The 25,086-nt window shown below is 32.9% G+C and overlaps 1 protein-coding gene across 21 annotated transcripts in view; it reads left to right on the top strand.

Annotated features, from left to right (window-relative positions):
- The window catches only part of Supt20h (SPT20 homolog, SAGA complex component), a 40,444-nt gene that overhangs the window by 10,259 nt on the left and 5,099 nt on the right, over window positions 1-25,086 (top strand). For 13 of the 21 annotated variants that reach the window (XM_015484217.2, XM_048800855.1, XM_048800859.1 and 10 more), the window contains 16 exons: window positions 2,739-2,855; window positions 2,974-3,027; window positions 5,024-5,163; window positions 7,088-7,244; window positions 7,330-7,386; window positions 9,148-9,219; window positions 10,432-10,589; window positions 11,575-11,601; window positions 12,118-12,150; window positions 13,529-13,646; window positions 14,139-14,241; window positions 14,530-14,688; window positions 16,399-16,705; window positions 17,188-17,342; window positions 19,462-19,517; window positions 22,110-22,235. In XM_015484217.2, coding sequence (XP_015339703.1) covers window positions 2,739-2,855; window positions 2,974-3,027; window positions 5,024-5,163; window positions 7,088-7,244; window positions 7,330-7,386; window positions 9,148-9,219; window positions 10,432-10,589; window positions 11,575-11,601; window positions 12,118-12,150; window positions 13,529-13,646; window positions 14,139-14,241; window positions 14,530-14,688; window positions 16,399-16,705; window positions 17,188-17,342; window positions 19,462-19,517; window positions 22,110-22,235 — 1,839 coding nt within the window. Of the gene's footprint in view, window positions 1-2,738; window positions 2,856-2,973; window positions 3,028-5,023; window positions 5,164-7,087; window positions 7,245-7,329; window positions 7,387-9,147; window positions 9,220-10,431; window positions 10,590-11,574; window positions 11,602-12,117; window positions 12,151-13,528; window positions 13,647-14,138; window positions 14,242-14,529; window positions 14,689-15,678; window positions 16,282-16,398; window positions 16,706-17,187; window positions 17,343-19,461; window positions 19,518-22,109; window positions 22,236-25,086 lie in introns of those variants that run through there. The other 8 variants (XM_048800866.1, XM_048800864.1, XM_048800865.1 and 5 more) reach the window with 4 other exon arrangements.

The raw sequence follows: 25,086 nt of genomic DNA, 5'->3' as shown, positions 1-25,086 counted from the left end.
AATTTTTTCTCTTTAAAATGTCCTGCTGGTACATGATTTATGCCTGTACTCCAGTTACTCAGAAGGCTGAGGCAGGAAGAACTCTTGAGCTATGAGTTAGAGGCCAGCTTTGGCAACATAGCAGAACCCAGTCTCTAAAATAAGTTTTTAAAACTCTGTACATTTATTATATGTATATAATATATACATATTATGCTTTTTAGTATATACGTATGCAAATTTTATATGAATCTAAAGGACCATATGGTTATTTTGTGATAAATGATATTTAATCTTTACCACTGTTCCCAACAGTGTTTAGAACTCGAAATGAGACATTATACATCATTATTTAGAAATTGATTTACTATGGAATATTTAAAATTTTTGCTGTACTGAAATGTACAGATTTAGTCAGTTCTTCTAAAATTGGCTACAACATTTAGATTATTGATTGAAATCTCCCTATAGTTACAATCAAGAAAATATGTAAGAAACTACTCTTGACTATTTGGGTGTGGAGGAGTGGTAACCAGGGATTGAACCCAGGGGTGCTTAACCATTGGGCCACATCCCCAGCCCCTTTGAGGCAGTCTTGCTAAGTTGCTTAGGGCCTAAGTTGTTGATGCTGGCTTTGAACTTGTAGTCCTCCTGCCTCAGCCTCCTGAGGCAACTGGGATTATGGGTGGGGGGTCACTGTGCCTGGCTTCTTTGGCTATTTATGAAAGTTTTTTTAAATTGGGGACCAAAACTGGTCTTTACATCTGTAGTTGGTTTTTCTCTCTTCTTTTTATGGTATTAGGGATTGAATTCAGGGGTATTCTACCACTAAGTTACATCCCCAGCCTTTCTTTATATACTATTTTAATATAGGGTCTCTTTAAATATATTGGATACTTCACTGAGAGGAAAGAAAACAACTTCAAATGAGAATTCCCATTTTTCTCCTAAGACTAGTTGACCAATATCACTTTGTCTACACGTTGCCTTTGCCTTTCTATTAAAATAAACAAATGCTATTCCAAAGATGTTCCTTCATTTGTTTTCTAGATCCTTCCTTTTTTCTAGGACTTACAATTATAAACTCTCTTTTCTATGTTTTTTCTTCTCTGTTAGATTCAGAATGCAAATATTCTGTATTCTCAGCTTTAAAAAATTCTATCTTGACCCCAATTCCTTCTCCTGCTATTGCTTTATAATTCTTCTTCTCCTGATAGCAAAAGTAATCAGAGTTGTGTATAGTCATCATCTCCTTTCTATCATATTCCACTCTTCTCTACTCACCTTATTTGGCATTTTAACATCTACATTCTATAGAACCTGTTTTGTCAAATCACCAGTGATCTCCATGGCAGGGAATCAATTGATCAGTCTTATGTTCTAAATTGATCTCTTAGCAAAGTTCAATGCAAATAACTATTTTCTTCTTGAAATGCCCTTCTTTGGGCTTCTGCGATATCATATTTCTGGTTTTTTTCTTCCTTATCTATTCCTTCAATTCTCTGCATCATCTTTGTTCCATCCATAAATATGTGTGTTTCATAGTTCTGTCCTAGGCCCTCTGTGCTTTAATTAACAGTCTCCCAAGGTAATCTCAGTTAGTTCCTTGAGTTCTTAAAATGTTACTTAATCCCATGCTTATATGTCTGTTATTATGATCATTCCACCAAGCTTTATACTTACATATTTACTTGGAGATATAAGCTCCCCAAACTTAACCTGATGAACACAGAACTTTTTATTTTACTTCCCAATCTCATTTTATCACTAGTCTCTTTCATTCTGATGGATGACCTTACCCTGTCCTTCCATCTTCAGTCCATCAGCAAATATCATCTCTCTCTTTAAACTGGTCATGATATGCCATGGTTCCCTTCCTAAACTTCCTGCTTTCATTCTAAAATCACAGAGAGCCAGATAAGGTATATAAAACAAAAATGAAAAAGTAAAATCCTCCTCTCTATGCACTCTTAACTGCACAAAATCTCTGCTCTCCTGTTTGCTTTCATCTTCTAATTCTGATTTTTACTCACTACACTCCAACCAGCCTTGTCTTCTTTCTGTACTAAATCAAACCAAGCTTATTCCTATTGGAAGGCATTTTCTCTGCTATTTCTCACTAGAGTGGTTTGCCCTGGATCATTCTTGTGATTCAGCTGAAACTCACTTCTCTCAGAGAGGTTTTTATTTTATTTTCTTTAAAGCAGTTATCATTATCTAAAATTATCTTGTTTACTACCTGTCTTTCTATGCTGAGAGCAAGAGTTGTCTTACCACTGTATCTGTGAAGCTTTTTGAATAATTCCTGTCAGAGTATACATTGTACTTGGTCAATAAATACTTGTTAAAAAGATTGAACACAGGTATGACTGACAGGTAACATGAAAGTCCCAGCCTAAAAGTTATAAATGGATGAAAAACATGATGGTGTGAATGTGACCATGGGAAGTCATCCTTAGTTAGGGGCTCTTGTATTTGGGTGTAGAAATAGGTGGTTTTTAATTTGAATTTATAGTTGGCTTTCCTCCTTTTATTAATAAGGACCGAATACAATCCAAGGATCTGTAACTCCACTAATGTGAAAATGTCAAAAGTTGATCTGTTATTGTAGATGCATCAGTCTATAACTAGAAACCAAAAATATAGGAGTGGCCAGAAATAATGCATAAAAATTTAAAGAATGTGAAACATTTAGTACAAAATACTTACATAGGTTGTTGAAAAAATGACATTTGCTTGAATATTTTTATTCTAAACAGGTTAATATTTTTCATTGTGGATGTGTCATAGCAGAAATTCGTGACTACAGGCAATTCAGTAATATGAAATCTCCTGGTTACCAAAGTAGGCACATTCTTTTACGTCCAACAATGCAGGTAAGTAATGTTTCATTAGAAAGTGGTTTTTAAAATTTTAGTTAGTCTTATTTATTAAATATTTATATGTTTGTGTAAATATATGTTAATGGATTTTTAAAAATTTTATTTTTTCCAGACTTTAATCTGTGATGTCCATTCAATAACAAGTGATAACCATAAATGGACCCAGGTTTGTTGTTTTGTTTTTTGTTTTTATATATATATATATATATATTTAAGTTGTTGATAGACCTTATTTGTGTATTTATATGTGGCGCTAAGAATTGAACCCAGTACCTCACACATGCCAGGCAAGTGTGCTACTGTTGAGCCATAGCCCCAGCCCTGTTGCTTTGTTTTTTAATTCCAAATGAGCAAACTATAGGGTAAATATTAAGTAAAAGCTACTTTGTGCTCATGTTTTTACTCATGTATTAAGTTCTTCCTGAAAAAAACTGGGCTTCTTTTATGAGTTTTAGAAGTTAAGGGTATCTTTATATATGCAGTAAATCCCTCGAGGAACTTTAATGACTTGGTCCCAATTGCTTATGACAGATCCCAGTTAGGCTGACCTGATGTGTAATGTGAAACTTAGTTCTTGTATCTTTTTATTTAGTTTGTCTTTTTCCATTTTTATTGGTTGTTTTGGCACTAGGGGACCTCTCCTGCTCCTGAGGTTTGGCTCAGCAGTGTTTGTGAGATGTCTAGTTATAAGGGTATTTACTTATTTCTCTGCTAATTTAGAGAGGAATCATTAATAAAGAAAATTATTCTGTCTTTGAAATGTGATTATAAAATAAGAGTCAGTTCATCTGTAACTGTTAAGTGTTGTGTTTTAATTTGATGTATTATTTTTTCATCTCTAAGTTTTTAAAAATATTCAAACATAATCTTCATTGGTTAACATTTATGGATGTTCCTATTCTGAGAATTGAGAAAGTAGAGAGTATAATATTTATTCTATTATTTCTGTATAAACTATTTTAGGCAGCTAGATAGTATCTGAGGGAAGATTCTTTAAGGAAATCGCAACTAAATAAGTGTAAGAGAAATGGTAGACTCAAAAAAAAAAAAAAAAAACTCCCATGTGAAATAATACCACTTCCAAGATGTATTTAAAATTTTTCCAGCAAAACAAAAACAAAGTTTATGAAGATGGTCATTAAATGAAATTAGGTGTTAATATGTAAGTCATCACACTTTTCCTTTTGTGTGTAGAAGATTCCATAATAAAAAGTTGAGTGAAACAGAAAATTTTTTCAAAAGTTTTAGTTTTCAGCAATATTAATTTACTTACTTGACTTTAAAAGAATTGTTATAGCAGGTCTGCGGTCATGCCTTAGCAGCAGAGTTCTTGTCTAATGTGTTTGAAGCCCTGTTTTCTCTGATCCCCAGTGGTGAAAAAAAAAAGTATTATAATTAATAAAAATTTAAATTGTTAAACAGAAGAATAGGATTCAGTAAAGTTATGTGATACTAGTAAAAAGCCTGTATCTTGCCAAGTGTGGGGGCATACACCTATAATTCCAAAAGCCTGGGAGACTGAGACAGCATGATCGAGAGTTCAAAGCCAGGCTCAGGAAAAAGCGAGACTGCTAAGCAACTCAGTGAGACCCTGTTTCTAAATAAAACACAAAAAGGGATGGGGATGTGGCTCAGTAGTTGAGTACTCCTGAGTTCAATCCCTGGTACCACCAAAAAAAAAAGGCTGTATCTTCTTTGGATTTGGTCATGGATATATAGAATTTGCCAGTATTAATATAGTCATTTTTTTATTATTATTAAGTAGTCAAGCTGAGTATAGAATGGGAGTGTTCCTTTTCAATTACTGAAATAACTGTAATCCATCATGACCTTGTAAGCTTCATAAGGGCAGAGGATTTCATCTATTTTGTTCATGGCTTTTATTCCCAAATCTTAGAACCTAACATGTTATAGGTATTAAATAAATAAATGTTGAATTGATGAATGTTCATTTTTATAATTAACTATTTCATACAGTTTTACAGATAATGAATTTCAGTAAGTTATTTTACATTGTCAAGTTCCAAAGTTTACACACTAATTTTGGCACTTGAGTTACTGTGTTTTACTGTGATCTTTAATAGAGTTCCAGACAATATTTCTAGCTTAAATATGTATGATTATTTTAGTTCGATACTGACATATGCTTTTATACATTTCAGGAAGACAAACTTTTACTTGAAAGCCAACTGATTCTAGCTACAGCTGAACCACTGTGTCTTGATCCTTCGATTGCAGTAACTTGTACTGCAAACAGACTGCTCTATAATAGGCAAAAAATGAATACTCGCCCAATGAAACGGTAATTGCCTTTGGGGAAAAGAGTGAATCAGTATCAAGCTATTTGATAAATAGCTCTAAATTTTGCTATTTATAGTGACTTTTCTCTTCAAGGAAATAAGTGCTCTTGATTTTTTTTTTAATTGGAAAATAGGTATTTTCATATTGTTTTATATGTTTTGATTTTGTAATATTTGCTCCTGTAATATATTTTCTAGTCTGTTAAAAGAACTTACTGTAAATTTGTAGTCTGTTTACCAAAAATGTAGAGAAGCTGAGAAGAGACCAAGTGTGAACAAAAGAAAAATTTCTTAATTACTTTCTGATATTCAATAACCAGTTTAGTTTTTATTAATTTTACTTTTGAGGAAACGGGGTTTTTTTTTTTTAAGATTTGAGAAAATAGCAGCTTTAGAAATCTATTTCTCTTATAACATAGCAATTTGTCTTTTATGTTTTAGTTATTTCTTCTACTTAACAAAAGAATGCATATAAGAGAAAAAGTTTACAGCATTGGAAATATTGGAATAAATCCATATAGGATTTATTGGCAGTTCTGTAGCTTCCTTGTATCTCTGTCTATCTCTCTCCAGGCCTGTTGCCCATACCTTATTTCAAACCACCATCATCTTCCCCCTCTAATAAATTCATAATTGATTTTTCTGTTTCAGCTTATTCCCTCCCAGTCTGTTTGCCATTCAAGTAAACTAGATCATACTTAAATTTAAGCCTCTTAATAAAACTTCCCCCAAAGCGTTGCACTTCACGTTAAATCTAAACACATTACTATTGGTCTGTAAGATCCTTGCCTTGATCTCTAATCTTACCTAACCTTTAGTGCTTTAGTTAAACCTGGTTTTCTGTTTCTGAAACAGATCAGATTTTTTCCCATTGTAGTACCTTTTAAAATTATTCTCTCTGCTTCAAATACTTTTTCTCCCATCTTTCAAAATGATTCCTTTTCTCTGGGCATGGTGGTGCATGCCTGTAATCCCAGCTATGAGTATCGAAAGTTCAAGGCTGGCCTCAATGAGTTAGCAAGACCCTATCTCAAAATAAAAAAAAACAAATTAAAAGAGCTGCATATGTGTAGCCCAGTGGTAAAGCACTCTTGGGTTTAATCTCTAATACAAAAATTTTTAAAAAGTTTTTTTTTTCTTTGCCCTTTCCTTGTGGGAAGGATGAGATTTTTCTCCATTATTCACTGTGAGACCTCTGTAACCTCTTAGAGATAAAACTCAAAAAAGTGTGTGGCCTCCCAGTGACTGGATCTCCCCATAGTTTTTGCTAGTTTAAACTTGACCATGCTGAGCCTCCAGCAATTGATGAGTTAACTTTAGGTTTCAGTGCCCCCAGCACTGGTTACCAAGGAAGTTTGTTCCTCAGCAAGCCAAGATGTTTCAATTGGCCTATTCTCCAAATTTGGGGACAGTGATTTGTCCTATGACCTCACCTCTTTGATAGATCAAAGAATTGTTGGTTTTGGGGTTTATTAAGTCTTTTACTTGTTAGGATGCAGTGATGACTTCCAGCTTCTTACATGCATGGATCTGAAATAATCCTCCCTATCCAGGTCTTTCTATGACTAGTTCCTTCATTTGTGCTTAACTTATTTCATTTCTTCAGAGGGTTCTTCCCTTCCCTAAGTATTGCCCTCCTTGTCACTTATACACCACAGTATTCTTATTTTTCTCCTACTGCTTATCATTCCCTAAAATCTGAAATTATCTGTTTACTTGGGAATTGAACATCTCTTTCCCTCTCTGGACTATAAGCTAGCCTCACGATAATGGGAATTTTGTTTGTCTTGCTCATTTTTATTTTACCAGTGCCAAGGACATTGCTTGGATGTGATTTAATTACATAGTCAGTGCTTGCTAGTTTAAACCCATATATATATTGTGAGTTTATTACCTTTGTTTAGTTCAAATTTTTTAATATTGCAGGTGTTTCAAGAGATATTCCAGGTCCTCTCTGAATCGGCAGCAAGACCTGTCTCATTGTCCACCTCCTCCTCAGCTGAGGTTACTGGATTTCTTACAGAAACGAAAGGAAAGAAAAGCAGGTCAGCATTATGACCTCAAAATTTCTAAAGCAGGAAATGTAAGTGTTTTAAATGAACATTACCATACCAGAAAACTTGCCTTTTTGAATTTTTGGTATATTTATACTGTTTTTCACTTTTTAGTGTGTAGATATGTGGAAAAGGAGTCCCTGTAATTTGGCCATTCCTTCTGAAGTGGATGTAAGTCAGTTCAATACTTGCTTTTTTTTTTTTTTTCCCTGCATAAGTTTCTAAATTTGATCCTTGATAGTTAGTACCTTGAGAATATAATCTCAGTAATTGATTTATTTAATAAATTGCTCATTTTTAGAAGGTGTATTTTCTTCACATTGTTATATCAGAACATAACCCTTTCTATGTTTGGAGCCACAATTACAAAACAGTTTAAATGTGGAAAAATATGGTATAACATAATACACATGAAATGCCTCTGTTTTTTTTTTTGTTGTTGTTGTTGTTTTGTTTTTTGTTTTTTGGTATTTCTTCATAATTTTCTAATGATGCTTTTTTTTTTCTGAATCTGGCTGAGTTTATTAATATTGGAGTAATGGCCAAAATTAGGAACAATCTTAGGCAATATTCTTTACTGGTCCATAATACCCATCAACTATAAATGATTTAAGATATGAGAGGAATATTGTGAAAAGGGTCTATATTTTACTTTTCTGTTTCTTTTTGTGTTCTTTTTATTATTCACCCACTTCTTTACAGTTGTATTCTTTTCATATATTTGCTGTTCTCTCATATCTTCCTTGGTTAGTACATGTACTGTTCTTATTAAGATTTTGTAAAAAGTTGTCCAAAGCAAAAACACAATAGCATCTATAGAGTGTGTATACAACTCTGAGAATAGATCATTAGTGTACGTTTTAAAAATGGTGAAATTTAACTTTGGAGGGAAGGGTAGGCATCTAAAGCAGTATTTCTCAAATTTTAATGTATATATTACCTGGAGAATTTATTGAATTGTTGATTCTCGAGATATATAGTTCAGTGGTAGAGCATTGTGCATGAGACTGTAGGTTCAATCCTCAGCATTACAGTTAAAAAACATCCAGGTTCTGTTTCAGGTCTGGGCTGGAACTGAGATGCTGCCATTTTCACAAGCCTCTAGTTTATGTGTAAGGCCTACAGACCACAACTTTAAACAGCAGTGCCCTAATAACAAAGTTTCTCAGTCTGGCTCAGTCAACAGAATCATATAGGATATCAGACATACAGGTTTCAAACCCTAGTTCAGACCTACTTAATTGGGATCTCTAAGGGAGGAACATAAAAATCTGTATTTTAAATAGGTACTCAGGTGAATCTAAATTACTTTTTTCCTTTTTTGTTTTGAGGGTTTTTTGGGTGGTCCTTGTGTATGCTGAGCACAAGCTCTACCATTCAGCTACACCTCAACCTCAAATTTTTCTTAAGATCATGGTTACAAAGATGGTGAGAATATTTAGTTCACAGTCTTATGAATGCAGACTATATTGCCCAATTATGACTAGAAAGTAGAAAAAAATTAAAACATCTTTTCAATTTTAATATTTTATCTATTCTAATCTCTTTGTAGTTTGTGTATTACCACGAATACATAATAACTCCTATTCATTTAAAACCTTGCCAAAAAAGACAAGATCCTGAATTTTAACTCTTGATATTCTAGTTTTCCTAAAGGAAAGTCTCTAAACAACAAATGTGATTCATCTTATGGAATAAAAAAAAGAGGCAGAAACACAGCTGTGTTTATTAAATTTATATAATAGCTGAAGATGTTCTAATTTGACTTGTATTAACCGTGTTTTTATAATATAACAGTAGAATTTTAAACTAGTAAACATAATTATTTGGTATAATGATTCAAGAATTCTTATGTCGGTTATATTATTGAGTTACATTGTTCTATTCAGTCTGAAAACTGATCCCATTTTATCTGTTGTCTTGATTGTTTAGGTGGAGAAATATGCTAAAGTGGAAAAATCTATCAAATCAGATGACTCACAACCAACAATTTGGCCAGCCCATGTAAGTAGTCTTTGCTAGTCTGTCTTAATGATGTTGTTTGTAATCTGTGATCTGAATTTACTAAACATAAATTTATTAAACATTGCTTTTAACCTGGGACCTTTTAAAAAAAGAAGAAGAAGAACTTTCTAGGGATTGAATTCAGGGGTGCTCACTCAGCCATATGTCCAGCCCTTTTTATTTTTAATTTTGAGACAGGGTCTCATTAAATTGCTAAATTGCTAAGACTGGCCTCGAACTTAAGATCCTCCTGCCTTAGCCTCCCAAATCTCTGGGATTATAGCCATGCACCACTTCTCCCAACAGGTTCAGTAAATTAGAGAATAACTGTTTTGTCTATATGGTTTCTGTTTTAAGAAAAATTTTAATGCAGAACTGCATTTTTACTTTTGGCTGCATGATGTTAGTCCTTATTTGATTTCTTTTATGAATTAATACATTCATCTGAGGATGTTTTTTAATGGAAACGTTCTAATTTTTTCTAATTGCAATAACAGCTTTTTAAAGGGAAAAGTAGGCATAATGTATTAAATTAGATGAATCCTAGGAGTGAAATAATAAAAGAGATGTTTTGTACATAGGAATATTTTATGTGTGACAGGAGAGGCTATGACAAAAACAGATCTGTTTTTGAAATTTTATCCTCTATTTTTTCATCCAAGTTACATATAGACATATGTATCTCCAATATATGGAATTCGGCCATATTTTTCTCAGGCTTATTCCATTGGAACTCTCATTCCTAAAGTACCATATAAAAATCCCATACCTCCCTATAGAACATAGAGTGGCAGGGCAGCACTAAGGTTTAAAATACAGGGTGGAGGATCTCTCCTCATTTCCTTCATCTTTAGCGGGGAGGTAATAGTGGTGAAGATTACATGAAGCAGTACCTTTACAGTGCTAAGAACAGTGTTCAATAAATGTTTATTGTTAGCATTTTGATTATTTAGGAATTTGATTATGTATATTAATAAGTAATGTTATTGATCATTTATTAGTATCATTACATGTTCATACCTAACATATATGTTTATACTTTATCAGAAAAGAACCATTCTGAGCTTTATTAGGCAGACTTAAACATTTCTATAGTTTAAGTTCCATGTGTCTTTCTATTGCCAGACTTTAGAGTATCATTTATTTCCAACTTTTGCTAATTCTGATTGCTTGCTTGAGAAGGTTTTGTTTGGGATGCCCTATGTTTTTCAGGATGTAAAAGATGATTATGTATTTGAATGTGAAGCTGGTAATCAGTATCAGAAAACAAAGCTGACCATCTTGCAGTCACTTGGTGATCCACTTTACTATGGTAAAATACAGCCATGTAAAGCAGATGAAGAAAGTGACAGCCAGATGTCTCCATCCCAGTGAGTTCTGTTAAATATGTAATGGACAAAATCAGTCAACCAGAATTTATTTAGCAACTGCTGTTGAATTATTAATGAATACAAATTTGCCTTTGAGGATTCAGTTGTTAGTTAATTATATACCTCTTATATGTAGCACTGATGTGAGTAAGTTTATATTGTATTTGCCATGTTGTCAGAGTTTTTTAAAATAATGATAGATACTTTTTTAAAATCCCCCATGGTACAATTATTTTTATGTTAGCTCTAAAGGATCTTCCTGAGATATCCTTCTTGGTATATTTATGTTGGCAGTTTATATAGTTAATCTTACAAAATGTATGTGCTACGCATATTTAGCACAGAATGTCAGTGTTTAGTTTTCTTTTTTTATTTTATTGCTGATCTTATATACACATTATGGCTTTATTTCATACTCGGGATTAAACCCAAGGGCACTTTACAACTTAAATCATTTTGTTTTTTAGTATGTGTGTTGCCAAAGCAAGCAGAGTCATTTTCTTTTTTAATTTTATTGATACTGCTTTGAAAAGAAGCAAAAACAGCATCTGAGCAGAAAAAGGCGGGGACCTGGTCTGTGGAGCAATGTCACCAATACCTAAAATAAAGTCAATAAGAATAGAAAGTAGTAGTCAGGGATTCCTCAGCTAAAAGAATACAAAGATTAGTTATTTTGATTACATGCTTTAAAAATCTTCCTATAAAGACTTACATTGCTTATTTAAAATTTGTAAGTTTTTCTGGAGTACAAAGGTATAATATATGTTTTCTTGTGAAAAATTAGGTCCAAAATCCAACTAATTACTTTGTTTGACAGGAAGAAAATTTGAATCTTTGGCCATTACATAAGGGGGTTTCTGGGAAAATGCTGCATGATTTATTGTCCTCCAATTATTCTATATTCATAAATAACCTTATTTAAAAACTATGAAATCAAAGTTTCAGTTGCATTTTGATCAAGCTTTTTTTTCATTTTATATTTCAGCTCATCCACAGATGATCATTCAAATTGGTAATTAAAAAACCATTTTAATCTGTTAAGAGGTCATAATAAATGTCAAACTTTTAAAAAAGATTTGGTAAAGATAATAATTTGAATTGGCAATAAACTATCTTCTTTGTCTGAAAAATATCCTAAGGTCCTACTGTGTAGATAATAAGAATGATTTCCAGAATTGAAGATTAAATGAGCAAAGAACACCAAAGGCCTTTGCACAGTAGTTAAATGATTTTATTATGGCACGTCTAGTACTTGGTGATTTCCAGCCCAGATTATATTTCATAAATAATTCTTCTGACAAAAATACATTTCCTTAAGTTAAATCAGCCAAATTCATCACATGACTATGTCATAATGCATGTAAAACTTTGCTTCATAACTTTAAATGTTTTTCAGACATTTTAATGATTTGGTGGATTTAAAATCAGTTTATAATGTTATCATGACTAAAATAAGAAAAGGCACAAAACTAATCTTGGGGCTTCTTAAGACATTTATTTAATCCTTTTTGTCTCTTTAACATTTTAGGTTCATTATTGGGTCAAAGACTGATGCTGAGAGGTAAAAAAAAAAATTATTTTTTCATCTTTTCATTTTGGGCAGGATAGATATGAAAAACTTTTTTACCTTTATAGGGTAGAGGATTTGATCTATATTATGAGTCATAAACTTTTATTTTAGTTATGCCTTTAATTGTTTGACTGTAACATCATTTAATATTTGTGGGCCCCAGATGTAAAATTAGATTATTGAACAATGAAAAGTCTTAAGGTTTTTTTTCTCACTTTAAAATCCTGTGATCCTAGGATCACTGATAAGATGTGGTATATTAGACTATTAAGAATTGTTATTTTTTTGGACCTGGGGTTATGGCTCAGTGGTGGAGCACTTGCCTGGCGTGTGTGAGGCACTGGGTTTGATTCTCAGCACTGCATATAAATTAATGAACAAAATAAAGGCCCATTTAAAAAAAAAAATAAAGGAATCTCTTTTTAAAAAAAAAAAGAATTGTAATTTTTATGGGATGAGATTGCAAGACACAAGTGCTTTTTCCTGATACTTTAAGTGTCTAGGGTGTTTTTCTCATAGAATTAAGAAAATAATTAAAAGAATTATGTTTAAAATATAGGGGCTTTTTGTTTTGTTTTGGGTATTAGGGTTTGAACCCAGGGGCACTTTATCTCAGTCCTTTCTTATTTTTTTCTTTTGAGACAGGATTTGGCTATGTTGCCGAAAATAGCCTTAAACTTGCCATCCTCCTCCTTCAGCCTCATAAACAGTTGAGATTACAGGCATGTACCACCATGCTCAGCTAGTTTTATTTTAAATTAAAAGAAAAACATATATAATCTGCTATAACTAAGGAAAATGGTTTCTTGATAATACTTTATTTAATCCAAATCTAACAGAAAGGCAAAATGAGTACTTTCTTTACTGCTTATTGGTTAAATTGTCCTTATAATTTCTCTGTTGAAAATATTAATTAGCAAAATATTTTACCCATTAAAACTTTTCATTTAAAAGATTAGAAGAATGCATTTTTAACTCAAAGATAAATTGCCTAATTTTAATTTTTGTGTTCAATTAGGTGGAATATTTTTTTTCCAGTAATAGCATCACTCATTTATTACATAATAAATTTGTGTTAAAAACAGGGTTAGCAGCCAGGTACAGTGGCACACATCTGTAATCCCAGCAGCTCAGGAGGCTGAGACAGGAGAATCACGAGTTTGAGGCTAGCCTCAACAATGGCGAGGCACTGAGCAACTCAGTGAGACCCTGTCTGTCAATTAAAAAAAAAAAAATAGGGCTGGGGATGTGGGTCAGTGGTCAAGTGCTTCTGAATTCAATCGCTGGGAATCTCCACTCCATTCCCACCCACCCAAAAAACAGGGTTAGCTAAATCCTTACCTATACCTATTTTCTCCTGATATTTCAGAGTTGTTAATCAATATCAGGAATTGATCCAGAATGAAGCTAAATGTCCAGTCAAGATGTCGCACATCTCTAGTGGCTCAGCCAGTCTGAGTCAGCTTTCTCCAGGAAAAGAAACAGAAGTATGTTTGGTTATTGATACTTTTTGTACCTAATTGATTATTAGATCTGAGAAATCTAAAGATCATATTTTGAGGGTTTAGGGGGAGTTTAGTTTTGATTTTACTTTTTTTAATTACTTTTTATGATCAAAGTATTTCAAAGTAGACATAGAGGAAAGTATAATGAACACCTTTGTGCTAATCATCTGGCCTCAACAGTTGTTATTTTCTTAGAAAAATAAAGAGGTTGGAAGTTTTGCCTTTATCTTTCTATTTTACTCTTTCTCAAGACTTTTTCTCATTATTCTATTACTCTGAAGTCTTTACCTCATCCTATATGTGTGCTGTAAAATATTTCATGGATCACATGTAAAATTATATTCCTGTGTAAAAACCTGATGTTAAGTCTGTAACCACTAAGATCACTTTGTAAAGTTGATCAATTGTTTTCATCTTGGAGTATGGTGATAGTAATTCTAATTTTAACAAGTATGTTTGTTGTTGCTCTTGTAGCAGCCTGAGACCGTGTCAGTTCAGTCTTCAGTATTGGGGAAAGGAGTAAAACATCGACCTCCACCCATCAAACTTCCCTCAAGCTCAGGAAATAGTTCATCAGGTATTTAAATTCTTAGTTTTGTATAATGTAGAGTAGTGGGAAACATACAATTGTAACCTCTTTTGTTAAAAAAAAAAAAACAACTACTTCATACTTTTGTTTCTAAAATTTATGGGGCTGGGGATGGGGCTCAGTGGTAGTGCACTTGTGTGGCATGTGTGAGACACTGGGTTTGATTCTCAGCACCATATATAAATAAATAAAATAAAAATCTGTCAACAACTAAAAAATAAAATTTATGGAATTTTGGATTATAATTGTAAGAAATAACTTTTATATCCTTCTTAGGTAATTATTTTACACCACAGCAGGCCAGCAGCTTTCTTAAATCTCCAACTCCTCCTCCATCTTCTAAGCCACCAAGTCTTTCTCGGAAGTCATCCATGGATCTCAGTCAAGTTAGCATGCTTTCTCCAGCTGCCCTGTCACCTGCCAGCTCATCACAAAGTGAGTCATAAACTTAATTCTTCATTAAATTATTATAAGCTTTTGCATTAGTGTTTTAAGACAACTTTTTTCAACCTGTGAAAGTGAAATCTGCATGTACTGTGTATTCAAAATGTATAAGTTGCAAGAAGCATCAGGCAGAGCTCATGTTGATTGTATGTACTGTGTTTTATTGTAATTGTATTTGTTTTTCTGTATCTATGTATGCACTCTGAGTATACTTTCCTTTTAGACTTGCAACCTACACCTCTCCTTAAAAAAATAATCTGGTAGTTACACGTGAGCAATAAGAAACCAAAATATTTTTTATTTCAGTGTACCCTAGGATCATTTTTACATTTTATGTATACTATGTGACTGATACAAAAAAAAAATGTCATTAAGAGTTGTTGCTACAGGTCCTACCTTTGTATATGTAAGAAGCCAACTGGTTTCAAGGTGATGATATAATAAATTGAAAACCAATATTTCAAAAACACTTCTATAATCTTTTATAAATTGTTGTCAGTTACTAAAATGTGATTATCCTGAAGCATTATTCTATAGACATTAAAGTATAATTTTTACTACTGGTTTCTTTTTTTTTTTTTTAACATGAAGAAGAGTTATACAAGAATGTAGGAATTAGTTTTGGAGAATCTCTTCAAATTAATAAATAAGAGTGTTTCATGTATCAATTTGGGAAAAAAGCATTCCAGTTTTTTAGATTTTTTAATAGATAATCACGTGCTGAAAGTTTTAGTACACTGCACAGTGATAGGATGGTCTTTGCATTAGATATAAACATCTTCATCTTGATAGCTCAAAAGGTGTCATTTTTCTGCCTTCTTGTTTTGCACAAAGAAAAATATATAAATTTTCTGAAAGTCTATTCACACTACTTATGTTGTGGGTATGGATTATGGTAATCTACTGCACACAGTTGTTACTTTAAGTAAGGGTGGAGTGACAGCTTCTGGACATTCACATTTCTTTCCTTTCTTTCTGCAGGACATGAAAGCTAAAAAAGAAAACACCTCAAGAGCTTTTGGTTTTACTTTTTGGTTTTTGTTTTTTGTTTTCATTTTTTTTTTAATTGATAAACTGTGCATACTTCATTCACAACAGATTTTCTATACATTCTACATTTAAACAGAAGTACACAGTTACTGTTAAAGATGCAGTATTATCTATCAAATATTTGCTTTGCTACTGTTTTTTGTAAATTTGTTTGTCAGGATAACTTGATGTGTTAGGACTTAAAAATGTATATTTAGGTGCCAAATAAGATTGTTAACCATATGTAATTTATTAAATGTTTATCTCAGACTGTTACACTAAATAAGCAGTATTTTTAAAAGAAGTCTTGAATTAGTGAAATCATAAATAACAAAAATTAATTTGAATTCCTTTTGAACTTTTTAGGCCAAAGGCAGCATGTGGGAAACTAACTTTTAAGTGGGTATTGTGGTAGAACACAAATGTATATTTTTACTGTTACTCTATTAGCATCTCGGATGGATTTTTAGGTGATATACTGCATCCTTAATTGTAATTGAGTGTAGCAACACTCATGTATCATGTGTAGAAATTAACACTTGCAGTTAACTGCTTTAAAAAAAAAAAAACTGGAACAAATTGTCAGTGCTAAGTAAGATTCCATTAACCTTATTTTAAAAAGGACTGGCCATTTATAACAAACTAGCAATTTTTATTTTTCTCAATGAGCAGGATCTGGAACTCCTAAGCCATCTACTCCTACACCAACCCCTTCATCGACCCCACACCCTCCTGATGCTCAGAGTTCAACTCCTAGTACCCCTTCAGCCACCCCTACTCCCCAAGATTCAGGCTTCACCCCTCAGCCCACTTTGTTAACTCAGTTTGCTCAGCAGCAAAAGTCTCTGAGCCAGGCAATGCCTGTAACGACCATTCCTCTTTCCACCATGGTAACATCTATAACTACAGGAACCACGGCCACCCAGGTCATGGCAAACACTGCTGGACTTAACTTCATCAATGTAGTGGGCTCTGTTTGGTAAGTTTGCAGTGATGTCCTGATTTCTGTTTTTTCTTTTGTAAAGATAGTCTGACCAATTTAAATTCATATTTGTGAAATTAAGAATAGCGTATTACTCAAACTGAAAGACAATAGCTTAGGTATGGACAGAAGCTGCCTCACATGTATGTTTTCATTTTAGAAATTCCTGTTACCTACATTAAGATATTTCATATTGACAGCAGCCTAGACTTTCATTTTATCCTCTTAACATCTTTTAATCCCTTGCTTAGCACTTTACTTCTCTAAATTATATTTTAAAATCTTGATATATACTCAAAACTTAATTTAGCTGTCACTTTATGTCATTAAGATGACACCAAACCTAGAAACTGAGGTAGAGAAATAACTAGTTGAGTTTGTTTTGTAGTTTGTTGTTTTTTAATCTAAGGAAATATGTGGCTGATTTTTGATTTCTTGTTTACAGTGCAAGTTTAATGCTTTGTCTTGTTCTCCTGCAGTGGGGCCCAGGCTTTGATGAGTGGTTCAAACCCCATGCTGGGCTGTAATACTGGTGCCATAACTCCTGCAGGAATAAACCTGAGTGGCCTTCTACCCTCAGGAGGTCTGCTACCAAATGCATTGCCCAGTGCAATGCAGGCAGCTTCTCAAGCAGGTCAGAATATTGGAATAATAACCTCTAAAAAAAAAAAAAAAAAATTAAAGTACATGCTAAATTTAACAATGTTATTTTAAGGTTATTACTAAAGACATTTAATGTCATTATTTTGTGACATATTATACCCCAGGTATTTCATTTCAAAAGCCTTTAAAATTATAATAGCTGAATCGAAAACTACTTAACAATAAGCCTCTGTGAAGAAACTTGGTAAACCTGTAAGAAGTCTTTGCACATTATATCTTTTGCTTCCCAAACATTATAATAAAATTAATTTTGCTAGCTTTATTGCTATCAATATAGTCATATTCCAGGGTAAATAAATGTTTTTTAAAAATTTATGTTGTTCAAAAGCGTCAACATAGTATGGTAGTTAACAGCCTGTATTCTGGAGCTGGATTGCCTCAGTTTGAAATCAAGTTGGGCAACTTACTGTTGAGTAATCTTGGGAAATTATCCTTGTGCCTCATTTTCCTTCTATGTAAAATGGGGATAGCAATAATTATTTGCTTGGTGGTTGTAAAGATTAAATGAGTTAATAAAGATGAAGTGCTAAAGCTATGTCTGAGACATATGCATTCAAAAATAGTCATCATTTATAGTAGTACTAGTAGTAGTAGTAGTAGTATTCATTGTGGTATTTTTATTGGAGTAGTTGAGGAAATTTAATAAGAAAACAGTGTAGAAAAATTTATCAAAACTTTTGAATTATGAAGAAAGAAAACTCCAAGAATATAGTTTAAACATGTTAACATGATTTCCTAATTCTAGCTTATATTTTTATTTCAAAAAGCACAAATGTGCTCTAGTAGCAAAAGCCCTGGATTTAGAATCAAATCTTGAATTTAGAATATGTATATTGATATGTAATTCTATTAGATGTACTAATTATGCATGGCTCCAATTGCTAAATGTGGGACCTTAGAGAATTCACTTTATTTTTTATTCCTTAGCCTAAGTTTCATCTGCTTTAAAATGGGAGTAAAATTATTTTAACTTCAGTTGGTTTTATTAGAAATAAATGAATTGTGAAACTGCCTTTGGTAAGCTAGAAAGATTATACCAATGTCATCCACCTTTATGTACCGCATAGCACTGAGAAATTTAAATAGATGCCAGTACCTGAAATGTATTTGCACAACAGTGATAGTTTATTTAATCCATTTCTTTTCACAAGGATTTTTCCTGAAAAGGATAGCCAATTTTATCCTTTTATAATTTGATTATACTTTTTCAGTTACTTACACAATGCTTGATAGTATCATAAATTTCTTGGCTCTCGTCTTTTTTTTAATAAAATTATCAGAGAATAGATAACATTTTTTAATTAGTGTACAGATTGATGTAGTAAATAAGGGAGAGTATTTTGTTTTTAGCATTGGGGATTGAACCAGGGGCACAACTGTGTTACATCCCTGGGTTTTTAAATTTTTTTATTTTGAGACAGGGTCTCACTAAGTTGCTGAGAGTCTCAATAATATACTGAATCTAACCTAGAACTTATAATCCTCCTGCTTCCACCTGTTGAGTCTTTAGGATTATGAATATGTACCACTGCACCCGGCTAAGATGTGCTCTATGTTTTGTCCCTGATTTTGAGGAATAAATTCAGAATTAACAGAGCATTGTTTCCTGACAGTTAAGTTTTGATCCTTAAGAAATAGTCAGCATTCTTTAGCATTCTGATTATTTGCTTTTGTACTTCAGTTTTCAGAGATAAGATTATTATAATATATACACATTACGTGTTACTGAAAAATGTAAATAGATGCCAGTAACTGAAATATATTTGCACAACAGTGATAGTTTTGTATTGATGGTGTCCCCATAATTCGGGATTACTGTTGTTCAGCCATCAGTCAGAATAGTGAAAAAGAAGTCTGTTTCTGAAATATAGAATATAATGTACATCCTATATTCCACATCTTTGAATAAAATCTTAGTTTTGAAATTTTGAAGAAAATGTGCTTTTTTGATTTTAAGATATTTTTAGAAGTATGGAAAATAAGAGTATCATGGAGAAAGGATATTAAATGTTTGTCTTTACTGATGTATAGATTATTTTCATAGGTAATAAAATTTTAATTCAATTTTAACCATGAGTTTTATTTAACAGGTGTTCCATTTGGTTTAAAAAATACTTCAAGTCTCAGGCCTTTAAATCTACTCCAGGTAAAACTGAAGCATCATTTTTTATTAAAGTTTATATACTTTGTTTTTTTATATGATCTACCTATTAGCATTTGAAATTTTGAGGTCTCTTCAGAATCTTCTAAAGCTATGGCTATTGCTACCTTTGTGTAGTCAGGTGAATAAGGAGAAAGAATCAGTACTTTTTAGACACCACTTCCTTTGACCCCAGCAGCCTTGCCTTATCTAGAACTATCTGTTTGAATGGAGAGAGTTTACATTTACCCAGGAATGCACTTATTTATGACAATGGTAGTAGATAACTTACTAATTTCTCTCTCAACAGATAATTTATGTATACATATATTATACTGTTTGCTTACAATAGTTTGTGCTTGAATGGAGATTTTAAAAATGGATATGTATTCTTTTCCTAAGGAAAGTATGATTTCTCAATGCAGTGGCAATTACCTTATTGGTCATTCTGTAAACAAACATTTGTTGTGTTATAATATGTATCTAATGATGAAGCTTTGCCTTTCTTGTACATGTTGTTGTGTCAGCATATTCATAAAGAAAGGTAGAATATAAAGAGTTTAGTACACATTGTGGACTTGAAATATTCCAGGTCTTATGCTATGTCTTTTAATTTAAAGAAGGAGTCAGATATAAGCTAGTGGTTTGGAAAATGGATAAGATTATCTATGGAGAATTTAAAGGAAGACCTGAATATGAAGATCTGATATATGAAGTGGCATAGCTGTGGATTATTGGAAAATAACAACCAACCTGGTATTTAGGAATAACAAATTTGGAAATTTGTTTAGAAGTTAAAACGTAAAACTTAGTTCTTAAAAATTACGTAGTGTCAATATTGGCAGTCTGTAATTGTAGAATGGTATACTTACAATATGGAGAAGACTACATATCATATTGGTTTATTTCTTGTGTGTGTGCATGTGTGTGTTGCTTCAGATTGAACCCATGGACCCATGGCCTTGCACAGCTAGTCAGGCACTCTACCAGTAAGCTACAGCTCCCATATTGGTTTATTCCTACACCATATTGCTTTTGAAATTCTCTTGGGGACTTTCTCCCACCTTTTTTTTTTTTTTTTTTTTAGGTACTCGGTATTGAACCCAAGGGCACTTAACCTACTGAGCCACATCTCCATGCCCTTTTCTTTTTTAATTTTTATTTTGAGACAGAGTCTTGCTAAATTGCTTAGGGCCTCACCGAGTTGCTCAGGCTAGCCTTGAACTTGCGATCCTCCTGCCTCAGCCTCCTGAGCTACTGGGATTACCAGGCATGTGCCACCGTGCCTGGCTGCCAGACACCTTTTGAAAAGTATACTAGTCACATGAGAAGGAAATATAAGACTGACAACAAACAGCTATTCCTACACTCATCTTTGTACCTCCTCATCATATCCATCTGCATCAGATCTAACCAGAATCCTTCCCACAGTGGGCAATTTCGACTTCAGAGNTTGAAATTCTCTTGGGGACTTTCTCCCCCCTTTTTTTTTTTTTTTTTTTTTTTTTTTGGTACTCGGTATTGAACCCAAGGGCACTTAACCACTGAGCCACATCTCCAGCCCTTTTCTTTTTTAATTTTTATTTTGAGACAGAGTCTTGCTAAATTGCTTTGGGCCTCAAGAATCCTGCCTAATCCTCCTGAGTCGCTGGGATTACAGGCATACCCGCTGCACCCAGCTACTTTTTTCCGCTTTTAAGAGGAGTGAGGAAATCCTTTATAACAAGAACAGAGCCACTTTATCAGGTCATATTTTTTTCCTCCATTTACTAATTGGGGAAGGAACATTCAGCTATGCTGAATACCTATGCTATGTGTCATTTTATCTACCAGTGATCTGTGCTAGATGTAGGTTTTTTGACTAAAGGATTTTTCTTTTTTTATTTTGGTCCCAACTGTATAAACCAAAGTGTTCTGTAGCTAGAATTTCCTTTGAGTTTATTCTGAGGACCTCAATGTTTATAGCTTAAACCCTTACACAGCATAAAATGGAAACTTTATTTCTGGTACACTTGGAAAGCATCGCTTTAATTTTTAATCTGGAGTTTTCTGAATGCTTCTTAATTTTTATTTAAATTAATTTAGGTTTGGAGTGTGAGAGCAAGGAATAGTCTCTATGCAAATTATGGACATCTAATACATTTTATTTTCAACTCCAGAAGTCCTCACTATGTTATATTAAAATCCATGTATTTTTGTTTTTTTGGCAAAGCTAGAACAGATTTGAGTTGGGTTGTCAATATACATTTCTTATTCACAACTTTTTTCTAATGCATTTAATGCTTTTTGGTATTGATACGACTGAAGAGTTAAATTTAGCTAACTATTAACTTGAAGCACAAGGATTTGTGTTTAGAAGTGTGAATGTATTTGGGACCCCAAAGTAATAGTACTTAAAAATTCCTTTTAAACAGACTTTTCTTATGAACAGTCAATTTGTTCTGTTTTTCTTTTTGTTCACTTCTGTTTCTTCAGTGCCTAGAAGAGTGCCTGACATAGTAAATGCTCCAAAATTATCTTTGAAATAAAGAAATACAAATATTTCACAGAAAAACAATGTCAAACTGGCTAATAAATTCTTGTTTAAATTCTGAATAGCTTCCTGGTGGTTCACTCATTTTTAACACCCTGCAGCAGCAGCAGCAGCAACAACAGCTCTCACAGTTTGCACCACAACAACCTCAGCAGCCCGCAACTTCTAGCCCTCAGCAGCCAGGAGAACAGGTATGGGTGTTTCAGCCTTCCCTATGTTTAATTTGTCAGTACTAGCTATCAGTCAGTTTGTGTGTACCTTTTTTTTTTTCCTTAGTGGTACTGAGGAAGAAACCCAGGGCCTTATGCATGCTAGGCAAGCGCTCTACCATGGAGCTATATCAGGGTGCATATTTCTGATAGAAAAGCTATGGTACATAAAACATGTCTCTGTCTTACACAGGAATCAGGTTCAGAAAACAGATCACATAAAGCCATACACTGAATGGCAGAACGAGGTCTTTTTGCCCCTGTACCCCATGTATTTTCTGCTCAGTCATTGCCCTCTGTGGGATTTTGTTGCTGTTGGAATAGAGTTATTTCTGTTGTCATGAAGTGTAGAGCAGTGTGAATACAGGCAGATACACATATTGAACACTGCCAAATAGAAATTGATTAGAACAGCGGTAATTAAAGTAGAGGAAGAAGTACATGTGTTTCTGAACCTTGGCTACACTTTGGAATCATCTGGGAAACTAAAGTACTGATTTCTTCCTGGTCTCACCTCCAGAGTTTCTGTTAGCTCACAAAAATGTTCATCAGTCCATTGGCACAAGTCTTCCTAAGTTATCTTGGTTGAATAAAGTTCATTCTCTAGTAGATTCCTCAGAAAAGACACATTTAAAACTATTTTTATTCTTTGTACATTAAGAATTCTGTAGCTGATAAAATCCTTAATTTGCTTTCTTTCATTTTGTTTATTTTTAACTGATAAAATACACATAACATAAAAATTTGCTGTTTTAACCATTTTTAAGTGGCAGTATAGTAGCGTTATGTATTTAACATTATTGTGCAGTAGATTTGTAGAATTTTTTCATGTAGTAAAACTGAAACTATATATCCAATAAATAACTACTTCCTGTTTTCTCCTCCTCTTAACCTCTGGCAACTACTGTTCTACTTTTTTCAGTGAATTTAACTACTATAGTTACTGCATATATGTGAAATCATAACATGTCTTTAAAGATATCATTCTTTGGGATATGTACCCAGAAGTTATCTTGCTGGATCTTATTGGTCATTTTGTTTTTACTTTTTTGAGAAGCACCATATCGTTTTTCCATAGTAGCTGCACCATTTTACAGTTTTACTTACAGTGTATAGAGTTGCATTTTGTTCAAATCCTCACTGGTATTTATATTTTCTGATGTTTTGTTTATTTATAGTACTGGAGATCAGACCTAGGACCTTGAGCATGTTAAGTGTGCATTAAGCTACACTCCTGCGCCACCCCCCTCGTTTTTTTTTGTTGTTTTTTTTTTTGTTTTTTTGTTTTGCTGTTTTTAATAGCAGCCATCCTCATAAGTGTGAAGTGGTAATCTTATTGGTCTTCATTTGTATTTCCTTAGTGATTAATGATGTGGTGATCATTTTTATATGTTCTTTGGGGAAATGTCTATTCAGATCATTTTGCAATTTTTTAAATTAGGTTATTGGGGTTTTATTGTTTTTCTTAAGTTGTAGAAGTTCGGTATACATTCTTTATATACACATATCAGATAATATAACTTCAAAATATTTTTTGTATTTTTCCCATCTCCTCAGAGTTAACTTATTTCATTTGTGGGTTGCTTTTTTAGTCCTCTGATTATATTCTTTGCACAAAAGTTTTTTGATGTGGGCCATTTTATTTATTTTTACTTTCTTTGCCTGTGTTTTAGGGTCTTGTTGAAGAAATCATAATCATTTCCAAATCCATTGTCATGATGCTTTTCCCCTGTTTTTCACTAAGACCTCTGTATAGTTGTAGGTCTCTTAAAAATTGTTGAGAGTGCGTACCATTGACTTGCTTTTGTATGTATTGGAAGTCTGATGTCAGCCTAATTATCTTGCTTTTGTAAGTGTATTTAACTGTTCATGTCAGCTAGAGGCCCCAAAAGGTTTGTTTGTTTTTTCCTTCAAGATCAAATATTTTCATTATGATATGTGTCAGAATGAGTCTTTTCTAGGTCTTTCCTGTAGAGCCTATTGTGTAGGTTCAGGTTTCTTTATTTCCTGAACATTTTATTGGATCATGGATTTCTGATTTCTTATAGTGGAATCTTATATTATTGGCTTTAGGTTCCATTCTTTCCTAAAATAAAAATTTAATTTTATGCATTTACTTTTCAGTAATTCTTAAGCTGCTTTCTATAATTTTTGATACATTATGTCTTCATCTTCATTGCCTAGAAGGGTCTGTCATTATATATTCCTCCTAAATGGGCTTTAAAGATATCTTTGATTTCTAAATGTGTGTGAATTTTCTAGATTATTTTTCTGTAACTGATTTCTAGTTTAAATCCACTACCATCTGAAAATGTCTTTTAAGTTTGTTGAGGTTTGTTATATGATCTAGAATACAGCCTGTCTTGATTAACATTCCACATATAGTTGAAAAAAATTTGTGTCACACATTAGTGATGTTCTTTATTAGAGCATTTGGTGATAGTGTTCTGGTCCTGTATCCTTACTGATTTTTTTTCCTATGTATTTTATGAATCACTGAAAGAAGTCTTCAACCCAGACAATGGAAATTTCTCTTTCTCCTTTTGGTTCTTCTATCAGCTTTTGCAAAAGTTTTTTTTTTTTTAAAGCTGTTTTGTTAGGTGTGTATACATTTAGGACTGTTATGTACTTGATGTATCCATCAGTTAATAAATGGCCTCTTTTAACTCTGGACTTATTAATATTTTTTGCTTTCTCTTAAGATTATGATAGTATATTAAGTATGTCTTTTTCTTTTAATTATTTCCCAAGTGTTTTTATTTGTATTTTTGTTTGTTATTCAGTGTGTTTAGTCATTATTGTGCCTTTTTTTTTTTTTTTTTTTTTTTTTTTT

The sequence above is a fragment of the Marmota marmota genome, unplaced genomic scaffold (genome assembly GCF_001458135.2).
Source record: "Marmota marmota marmota unplaced genomic scaffold, marMar, whole genome shotgun sequence".
NCBI classification, from domain to species: domain Eukaryota; kingdom Metazoa; phylum Chordata; class Mammalia; order Rodentia; family Sciuridae; genus Marmota; species Marmota marmota.
This window is presented reverse-complemented; position numbering and strand designations above follow the sequence as displayed.